General features: G+C 36.8%; 1 protein-coding gene across 1 annotated transcript; it reads left to right on the forward strand.

The window, feature by feature from the left end:
* The first annotated feature begins 3644 nt into the window (after positions 1-3644).
* Positions 3645-8302, forward strand: LOC149733406 (uncharacterized). The gene is made up of 5 exons (XM_089881928.1): positions 3645-4189; positions 4586-4711; positions 4777-4881; positions 5066-5242; positions 6435-8302. The coding sequence occupies exons 1-5, from the start codon at positions 3973-3975 to the stop codon at positions 7640-7642; spliced, it is 1833 nt and encodes a 610-aa protein (XP_089738054.1). The 5' UTR covers positions 3645-3972; the 3' UTR covers positions 7643-8302.
* The last annotated feature ends 3411 nt before the right edge of the window (positions 8303-11713 follow it).

Genomic DNA, 11713 nt, shown 5'->3' on the forward strand with positions numbered 1-11713 from the left:
ACTTTAAATATTCTGCTTAGTTTGAGATAAAAATAAACCATCGCATTGTAAGAGGAACATATTTGTCTTCGTTTCTTAAACTCTAAGAGTTATTAATTTTTGTGAGCCTAATACCAAGAAAATCGAACCAAAATCTTATTAATAATTTGACTTAATATCAACTCAAAAATTACGTTGGTGAATGAAAACGATCGGCTAAAATGTAAAAAGCAGTAGTGGCCATAAAAACATGTTCGAAATATTTACAAAACAGTTTTGCAATTTGTACTATGTGATGGTTTAATTTTTTTTTGTAAATTGGAACATTTTGATTGAAATGTAGAAAACATCCGAATTTCCAGAATATGAACATATAGTATGCCATGATTATGACGTAACAAAACCTATGTGGTAACTGAATGCGATGTTCTATTTGAATCTGCCTTCTGGATATCGAGCTTTACGATCGATGCGAGGGTTGTCATATGTTTGTGTTATAACATATTAAACCAATATCGGGCCCCGCCGGCTGATTTTTGGGAAGCGCTGCAAAATTAGCTTCGCGATTATGTTACGGGACAGCTGGCCAACGTGGGTCGCTTCCTTTTTGTTCATTGAAACCTAAGCCATAAACGCGAATAATACCACACGGTAAAAGGGGTATTTATTCGGTAATTGGGAATGAATGTTTTATTGCTATGGTTTAGTATTATACATTATATTTTCAGCTATTGGTAAACCAGTATTATAATTGTATTACTGTACGCGATAACCGTTTTTTGTCACACCGGTGTGTGGGTGAGAAGTGTACAAACCTATTTTGGTTGAATATTAAATTAAATGGGCATTCTAATTTAATGAAACGGGTCAAATATAATACAAGGCTCCCTTTACACCGGCAGGTTGGGGTCACAGACAAATCAGTGTAAGTTCACGGCAAGGTGATGGCTGGTGATAATATATTTCTACCAAATTTTAGATCTATTTAAGGAATCTATGACACATTAGATGACATTAGATTTCTAACAAGTCGTTTTGTATTTCTGGTCAGCTGTTGGCTGGAGTTATGTTTCATTTCAGTCCAATATACGCCATGTGCTATTGTTTGCACTAAAGCCAATATGTACACAATTATGTCAGAAACATCTGTCCAATATATGCGAGTATAAGATGATATTCACAATTCCTTGATAACTAAACAATTGAAATATTCACATAGGGCATTACGTATAACAGTGTGTGAGTTTGTGAAAGTTAACATAGCGTTATATTCCTCATGTGGTAAATGTAATTAAGACGAGCAAGTTTGTGTAGTTAACTTATGTGTCATTATAACCAAATAAGTTTGCCAGGAAAGCACCCTCGTTTAAACATTGATGGAATTACTAAAACCAGGCGTGCAAAAGGTCGCCTGTAGTGGTGATGAGAAAAAGGCATAGATTTGAGCTATTGATTGCTTTCGCCTATATTACCTGTGATCAGCATGTCAGTTGGGACAATGCTGATGAGTCGCGCGTATTTATGTAGCATAGGCCTGCTTCTGTTTTATTTATCTAAATACTACTTTACTAGATGAATCTTCAACAATGGAAAAACTGCGGTGGCGTTTCTACAACTGTCAGCTCATTTTATTGTTGTTATGGCAACGTTGGTCGCACGATCAAAGCGTCATTATTGTTCTGGCGTCATTAATTGCGTCATAAAATGCCTTGTTCGTTCGGCTCGCGTCTTCATGATAATAACTTTCTTCAAGGACTTTAAGGTGTTCAACGTTTATGGTGATGTATATTACAATATTAAAACCATATAGGTGTTAAGTGCAATTACAATTTTGACTTGTTTTGGTGCTAAATTCTAGCTATTTTTTTTCTTTATTCATAATATATACCGGTGGGAATAGGGAATTAATATTACTTCTTGTTGACTTAATATTTACCAGTGTATACATTATGACCTAATATTTACTGTAATTGTTAGCCAAGGTGTTTTAAAGCTACTATTGAGGGAAGTGGTGAAAGCAAGTTAACCGAATGGTTTTATTGTGCAATAAATTATACCAGATGACTTTGTAATCTGTTGTGATGCCTTCGAAGTAAAAGCGAGCAGCAGTGCGTGGACATTAATATTAAATTCAAATTAAACAAACCGTTGAGATGGCGTTGCAGTATAGTGGTTTGACCCAAATGACTCCTTGAAATCAGAGAATACTGAGTTTTGAAGCGACGATTGATTTTGTTAAAAAACATTAACCTAAGCAGCTCTAATTGAAAAATTGTAAGCGGGTTCGCAGTGTATGAATCACACCCCTGTTATGGACTTTCCTCTTGAAGATGTTTTGTCTCCTGTGATCGTTTTGTTATAAAGCACTTCCCTATACGGGAGAATTGACCTGCCACGTACGAAGCGAAATGCTGCTATTATTGTTGGTATATTTATAGAAACTTCGACAGTTAAAACTAAAGATTTACAATTACATTGATACAGTATTTACATTCTCCAAGACTACAATGATAATAATCTTTTAATAAATATTCTGGTAAGAAATGTAGCATCACTGAATGAGTGATAATGAAGTGGTGACACGCCTCAAGAGTTTATAAAACGTATAAAAACAATCAACCGCCGCTGTAGCCAGCAGTAGCCGCACGGCATTTGTACCAACCCATCAGTGGTGCTTTATACGGGAGCTCATCTTCCATGCTGTATATCAGAGCATCAAAGAGTATAATAGGGTGGGAAAAGATGCGACACTTTTTCATTCGATTTCCACGTTCCATTTGGTAATAAACAATAAAACATAATTATAAAACCGTATCTTCACGACTTCAGACCGTTGTTAGTTGAAAACACAGGATATTTGGGTATTATATATGTGATAAAATTGTCCCGTAATATATGACAAGTATTGGGTAATAACATCGCTAACATACCTTTATTAATTGACAGCGTTTATATTAAAACACACAGGTTGGGTAAATTGGGACACTTCAAAATTATTGTTAATTTTGATTACGAATTAAATTTAATATTACGAATAAAAAATGTATAAAAGTATTTTACCCTATTCTCGCGTGGCCGGAAAACGACAGTCGTTATAACATGGGTGGCATTGCACGTCGTGCCAGCGTACGAGTTACCATTTTCGACAACTCATTTAGTGACCACTGGGTTGGAGCAATTGCTGTTAAATGTCTTTCCCAAGGACACATACGTCCACAATGGTAGAAGCGCCAGGGCCAGTAGGAAACCAAAATTAATATTTAATGGGAAATACAGATTTAGTAGCTTGTTGTAATGCCATTTGAGCCTAATGCGACCACTAAAAATATATTTCACGTGCTAGCAAAACGTACTTGGTCAACAGCGAGATCGACTGACATACAAAACAAGTCCCCTAAAATAACATTCATGGTTACTCGTAAGCTGGCACTCGGCGTAGGTCCTATATACCAGTCCGTATTATTAAACAAATAAAGCAGTGGCGTATCATCGACCCCGCGAACCCCGCAGCTTGGGGGGGCACGAATTAGGGGTCCACTATAATACCCGATAGAAAATGAACCACATATAAATTGTTGTTACGTCGCCAATAACATGACAACGTACGTGGTAATTTAAACATTTAAATAAGTTTGTAAAGGGGGGGTGTAACAGTTTGGGTTGAATTGTTTTATGGCTCACCAGATGTAGTGATAAAGAAGGGAGGCAAGTACAAGCCTTGTGGGGGGCCTTCTATATCTTAAACGCCACTGCAATAAAGAAATAACTCTTTACATCCCGTCCAGTGTAAACACTCTAACATCAGGTAATAACTTTATTACTGCCAGTGTTAAAGTACAACCTTTTATAATGTTTACGTTTTAATACATTTTGTTCTGTTCAGCTAAAATTTTTATAGGCTGTTCTTGGCGGTTTAACTCGTACTTATGTGTTCAGTAATCCGATTCATACGCATAAGTACTGAGACAACAGCATCAGTCTGACCAAACCAGGATGAAGTTACTTTGCTCTACAGTTATTCTGTTACTTGCCAGTACAAATACTTTTGTTAAAGCACAATGGACAAACCAAAGAAACTTAACCGTGGTAGAAGCTAACCAGTACTTGGACAACCACACACAGCTGTTCAAACCAGCAAGAATTATTAACGTTGGAGATGGAATTTACTGCGCGTTTGGATACAGTATTTCAAATATGATAATGGTTGAGGGTAAGATATATCAAATACTACAATTAACAACGCTTTTTTAGAGAAGCGGGGTCTACAATTATGTAATTCGGTATAGATTCTTTGCTTACCACCAAATGGTACGACAAAGAAGAGAATTAAACTGTGTCCCATCTTACCCGACCATACAATATGAGAATTAACCTGCGGTGAGAACGGTATAGTATGGTGGGGGAATAGGACATCTTTTTATTTTATTTTTCCGTCCCATTTGGTAATAAAGTAATAAACCAAAGAAATATAAAACTATTCTTACGTTTCCCACAGACCGTTGTTAATTGTTTAAAACGCGATTAAGATATTTGGATAATATGTGCTAAACGTGTCCCGTCTACCCCCACCCTATACTGATTTTGTGTAAATTATATTCTAACGCAGGAACAACTGGTATCTTGATCATCGATACATTGGAGTCCACAGATTGGGCCACTATTGTTTATAAGGAATTTCGAAAAATTACGAGCAAGCCTCTTATGGGAATAATAGTAACGCATTTTCATCGAGGTAAATGCTACAACCATTGAAGCTCACATTTAAACGTTTTATTAATAGAAACTTTATTTTTTAAGACCATTTCGAAGGAAATAATCCGTTACTGGAGGATGCGAAAAACAACGGTTGGTCGGTAAACGTCTACGCGCATATTTCAACAGCAAAGCTAGTTGTAGAAAACGGTGAGACAATTTTCGCAATATATTTTATCTTTAACGTATAGAGTATTGATGGGGGTATAGGCCACCTTTAGCACATAAAATTCAACCATCTTGGTCGTGTTTTAAACAATTGACAACGTTCTATGTAGGAGTCGTGAGGATAAAAAGGGCAATTTAGTTAACGCCTTCTCTACTTGCATTTCAGAATTTAGACAACCAATACGTGGGCTAAGGGGAGCGCGGCAATTTGGTGGAATTCTTTCTGACCAAGACAAGACAAACGACGGTCTTGGTATAGATTACAAACAAAGTTCGAAGTTGGTATCTGCACGTCTAGATGTCACGCATACTTACAATGAGAGAGCAACATTTACCGTTGCGGGTATGAATGTATATTTTGTGTTTTATTCTGCCATTTACCTTTTCTTCGTTCTTTCAACATATTCTTCGCTATGTCGTTTTCGAGGGGATATAAAAACAAACTATGTTATGATATGAATTGTAGTCTTAATCCAGTAAACCTTGTCGTGGGTAAAGAAATTCGTTTTTGTAAATTTATAAGCTTTTATCCCGTAGTGTCGTAGTATATAAGCATATAGTGTACTGAAGTGATAGTACGCCAACGAGACCACGTGACCACTTTTCATACATGAGACCACAGCAGTTACGTTTATCCAGACAATGCAGTATAACCATAGTACTTCAGTATACTATGGTATAACAGTGCAAGGCAGAGTCGGTATTTAGGCGTTTTAATATGTTTATATACGGAAAAGGATTACGAAAAGTGTACAGTGGCACATTTTTATAACCCACCCCCACACATGTCGTATAGCGCTATGACATTCAAAGCTGGATCGGAAGAAAATCTATAAATATATTTTTATAACAAACATAAATATTAAAATTTTAAAAGAATTGATTTTTTTTGATGAGAATAACATATTAGTGATCTATACGTAAATGTATGCTTAAGCTATATTTTCGCGAAAAAAATTGTAAAATTTAAATTTATATGATTCAAGTTATGATCATACTTTTTTGTATTTAACATTTATCCCCGCACTTTTTTTGAAAATAATGATTTAGGTATTACGCAGCGCCATAACATATTAGAAGCTGGACCGATAGAAAATTCTATAAATAAGTTTTTATGACGAATAATAATGCTCATAATTATTATTTTTTTGAATTTGATTTTTTTATTTTATTGGTACCGGTGGGGTCTAGTTAGTACAGTGTCCACGTTTTAGGGTAATGACACTAGTAGAAAGTATTAAAAATGGCTGTCGTACAAAACTGTGTAACATGCAGATGATGTGTAGTATATAATAATAATGTGAGCTACACAAAGCGGTAGCTTGTAGGACAGAGTTATAGCTTGAAGGACAAACAAAACACAAGTGTGCCAACAGCTTGCCAAGTAATAGTACTCATGTCGGTGTTGAACACTGATATATAAGTAATAATAGAGGATATAATTAATGTTTGAAGATAATATTAATCAGATGATGTTTAACTAATGTTTCAATTTTGATTTTTACAGCAGAAAATAATTCTTTTGTAATCCGCAGGAATAACCTTTGAATTGGTTCATACACCGGGTGAAACGGAAGATCAAACAACTGTCTGGATTCCGAGCAAACGAGCAGTGTTTCCTGGTGATAACATTTATCAAGCCTTTCCTAATCTTTATGCGATTCGAGGCTCACCGTATCGGAATGTGAAACACTGGTATGAAAGCCTGGACATTACGAGGAACTTGGGCGCTGAGTATATGATTCCTTCGCATACATTACCAGTGCTTGGAAAGGAGAACATTTTCAATATACTGACTAGCTACAGGGACGCTGTTAAATTCGTTTACGATCAAACCTTTCGTTATATGAACCTTTTTTATGAACCTGATGAAATAGTCGAGAAAGTCCGCCTGCCACAAAGCTTAGAGAAGCATCCATATTTGCTCGAGTTCTACGGTTCCTTGGATTGGTCTGTTCGTTGTGTGTATAATGGTCATCTCGGCTGGTTTGACGCCGATCCAGCCAACTTAAATCCACTTACCAAGAAACAACGCGCTAAGAGACTATTATCTCTTATTTCATTTGCAACCATGCTTGAAGAGGCAAGAAAGAGTATGGATTTGTCAAAGGAAAACTTACAGAGCAGGGGTTTTCACTTAAATACCGAACTACAGTGGGCATTAGAGCTTTCTAAAATGATTTTAGACGCGAATCCAAGTACTTCTAACGAACTTGAAAATGCAACACTAATCTACCGAGAAGCTTTAAGGGCAAGGGCATCGTCTACTTTAAGCGCTGTTGGCAGAAACTATTATTTGGCATGCGCTGTCGAATCCGAACGTGGTATTGCCAGAATAAGTCCAAGGAATAACCAAAGAAACATATTCCGTGAAATACGGTCGGAAGTTGGTTTCATGATGGATTATCCTCTAAGTTTCAAAGCGGAATTCTGCGACGATAGGCAACCAATGAGCTTTTTGTTTAACTTTACAGACAGTGGCAACGTGTACAAATACACAATCCGCAACTGTGTTGTGGATTTGGAGATAAACCCAAACCAGCAAGGTGAATATTTCGACTTAAAAGCAACGATGAAGTTCGCTCTCTGGCGCGATATAGTGGTTGGAGACACGTACATCTTATCCCTTGACGACAAAGCTGAAATAAAATTAGAAGGACAAGGCTCTCGGTGGAAAGACGTGCTTTATCTTCATAAAATTCTACATTTAATGGACCGCAGTGGTTTTCTGAACAATGCTTGATGATATCTCTTGTATTTTTTGTATATATTATTTACTTTAATTATTCAATAGTAGTGTCGAGTATGATAGATACCGTTAGCACATAATATCCATGTTTCATAATCCTGCCTTTAACAAATAACAACGCTGTTTCAGAGTCGTGAGGATACGGTTAAACATAATTCTGCAAATGTTCTTTGTTTGCTACCAAATAACCAATAAAAGAAAATGGAAACACGAATCTTCTTAACAGAATTTAACACAAGTAATTTTATTTGCATGTTATTTGATTGAAACAAAATAACTATTTGTGGTCACTACACGAAGACAAACAAAATTATTCTAATCATACAAGTACTTACACAAATTCGTCAGTGGCTTATTTTGTTTGCTTACTCTTTATATAATGTTTAGTACAACAAATCACTCACAAAGTAACAAATTACATGGTTATTCGTAAGCTAGCAGTAGGTGTGTATACACATCCGTGAAATAACTCCCTACATCCCGTCCAGTGTGAACACTTTAACATCAGGTAATAACTTTATTACTGCCAGTGTTAAAGTACAACCTTTTATAATGTTTACGTTTTAATACATATTGTTCTGTTCAGCTAAAATTTTTATGGGCTGTTCTTTCCAGTATAAATTGTGTATGGCTTGCAATTACTTATAACATATACAAATACCGAGCTCAAACACCGTGGAATTTATAAAACTAACTTGAAAGTTCCGTGGCGAAAAAAGAAAGAAAGGTGTACTACCCACGTGACAAACCACGTCACAAATTTTTTTTTTTTTTTTTTTTTTTTTTTTATTGGAATAAAATAATACAAACAATGACAACTATGCGGAAGCAATGTACAAGTACACAGTTCAGGTGGTTGCACCCCACTTAAAGAAGTGTGTGGACGTTCGCCCACATGCTTTAGCAATATAAAATTCCGTTATTTGAGCATTTTCTGCGTCATATTTAAATATATTAAAATCAGGTGGTTTCGCTTGGATTCTAGATCGGTATATACAGAATCGTGCACACAATAATAAACAATTCACAAGAATGTCAGTAATACCAAATAAAAGGTGCCTTAAGTGAAAACTAAAGGGCCTCCGGATGCTTGCACAAATCCAGTTTTCAACTTTATACCAGAATTGCTTAACTTTCGGGCAATAATAAAACGCGTGTAATAAAGTTTCTATTTCTGTTTTGCATGAAACGCATCGGTCAGTGTCTTTAAATCCCAATTTGAAAAGTGTTTCATTTGTTACAATAGCGTGGTTTTGTAATTTTATTTGAAAAGATCTTAATTTTGTTTCCAACGTGCAAAAATAATTGTTCATGTAAACTTTCTCCCAGTCGTCTATGTTCCCAATCATTGCGCACCATTTTTGCTGCGTTCCGAGAATTGGTTCCTCCAACGCCGCAACAATGCTTCGGTACATCGAGCTTGTCGAATTTAATTCTCCTATGCCATTTAACAATTGTTGCACCCTACTGGCGCTGTTATTCTCTATCACTATATTGCCTGTGTCCCAGCTTTCAGGTATAGATTTAATGAGTTCGTTATAGCGTTCGTAGTCGCTCTTATTTTCTTTAACGTTGTATTTTGTAACAATTTCAGTATAGCTCATATAGTTTCCACCTTCATTTATTAGTTGATTATAATTTACTATGCCGACATTTGCAAACTCTTGGATGAGAAAGGAACGAGATCGGTATTTAATTTTCGCGTTTAACCACAATGTTCTCGAGCTATTAATTTTCTCCCCCAGTGCACCACAGTCATATATCCGTTTGAGCGTTAGTAAAGTGGTTCGGAGCGCTCGGATAGGCAGTATACGCCGGAAGTCAACAGATGTTTCACGCAGTGATGATTGTAATGTTACGATTAACACCCCCGTGTTAAAGTAACGGGATTCAATTTCTTTCCATGGCGATCGATATTCTGGGTTTAACAGAAATTTTAACCATTTAGATTGTAAGGCTAATATGTAAGCATCGATGTTTATCATGTTCGTTCCTCCATGTTTTATTTCGCGACAGAGTGTTTTTCTCTTTATGCGTTCCCATTTTGAGCCCCAAATGAACCGAAAAATCTTTGTGTTTAGTGATTTCACTATGTATTTTGGAATTGGCGTTGGGAGAACGCTTGCTTTGTAAGTGAGTATCGGGATTATCAGGGATTTCACGACCGTAACCTTTCCAAGAATGGTAAGAGGCCTGCCGGACCAGATGTTTAGCAAAGTTGCTATTTTCTTCAGCGGCTTTGTCAAATTTAGGTCAATTATGATTTTAGCGTTTTGGTCGTGTATTGGGAACTCAATGCCCAAATATTTTATGTGGTCTTGCGGCCACAGGAGGCCCAAATCCATCATAGGTTTACTTAAACATTTTCGTTTACTACCAACGTAGAAGGCTTGTGATTTTTGGAAATTAATCACGCATCCAGCTCTTAAGCCAAACTCGTTCAAAATCTTAAAAATCGTATTAAAACTATTCTCCTCACCGTCGGTAAATATCACGGTGTCATCAGCCAGAAGCGATATCTTAATTTCCGTATCATTAATTTTGACGCCCTTAAAGTCAGCTAGGCGAATTTCCGCGGCTAACGTCTCGATGGCGAGAACGAATAGTGATGGAGATATCGGATCTCCCTGCCTGCAACCTCTGCCTATTTCGAAGAGGCGAGACACATGACCGTTATTTGTTATTACACATCGGGGCTTTCTGTAAAATATACTAATCCATTTTTGTATGTATTTCCCAAACCCCCAGTTTTTTATCATTTCGTGGACAAAATTAAAGTTCAGTGTGTCAAAGGCCTTATAAAAGTCTAGGCTGATAACTGTGCCTGGTACGTCTTCTAAGTCACAATAGTCAATTACATCAAATAGCAATCTAATATTATCACCGATGAATCGACCCTTAATAAAACCATTTTGGTCCGGGTGTATTAACTCGGGTAAAGTAGATTTTATTCTTAAGTTGATAATTTTGGAAAGTATTTTATAATCGACGTTTAGAAGCGTGATCGGTCGATAATTGGTAGCAAACAGCGGATCTTTACCGTCTTTTGGGATCAGCGATATTACGCCTTCTGTCTGTGTGTTTGTTAACATGCCGATAACTTCAGTGCGCCGAATTGCGTCGATCAAGAATGTTTTAATATCCGGCCAAAAGCTTTTGTAGAATTCTGCTGACAGTCCATCATTACCAGGTGATTTATTATTAGGCATTGACTTTATGGTGGAAAATATTTCTTCCTCGGTTATTGGGTGCTCTAGGCCAAAAGCGTCATCACAACTAAGCCTTGGTAATGGCAATGAATTTAGGTGATTTGCAATAGATGCCGGTGTTTGTTGTGGACCTGGATCATACAGTTTTTTATAGAAATCACGGAGTTCATTGATTATACCCAACTGATTCGTCAGCACCTTATTCTTACTTTTCAGTCGCAAAATTGACTTCTTCTCCGAATTACGTTTTTCTAGATTTAGAAAGAATTTTGAGCATTTTTCACCGTTTTCGACCCACCGGGCACGACTTCTTACAATAGCACCATGAGAACGACGTTCAATCATTTCATTCAATTCACTGCGTAGTTGCTCTCTGTGTCCCAAAAGACTATCATCTGGATTAATTCCTGAATCCGCGATTTCAGCTTCTACATTTCCTAATTTATTTTCCAACTCCTTCTGAGCCTTTTGAGCCGCCTTTTTATATTGTGCGCTAAGTCTTATAAATTCTCCCCGTATCACACACTTTAACGTGTCCCACCTAACATGTGCATCGACATGCCCACGAGGGTTGGTTATATCGAAGTCCCGGATTACGCTTCGTATTTTAGAGACCACCTCCTCATTCCGAAGTAAAGAGGTGTTTAGTTTCCAGAGACCCCTGCCTCTGTGAACAGGCGACAGACGCAGCGACAATATTACAAGACTATGATCGGATTTTATGCTAGGACGGATATCGCAGTCCGCCACTTTTGTTACGACTTGTTGCGAAATCAAAAAGAAATCAAGGCGACCTGCTGAGTAGGGATTTGATTGATAACGGGTAAATTTTTTCAAGGTTTTGTTTTTTATTCGA

Source organism: Ciona robusta, chromosome 7 (assembly GCF_009617815.1).
Source record: "Ciona robusta chromosome 7, ASM961781v2".
In the NCBI taxonomy this organism is placed as follows: Eukaryota; Metazoa; Chordata; class Ascidiacea; order Phlebobranchia; family Cionidae; genus Ciona; species Ciona robusta.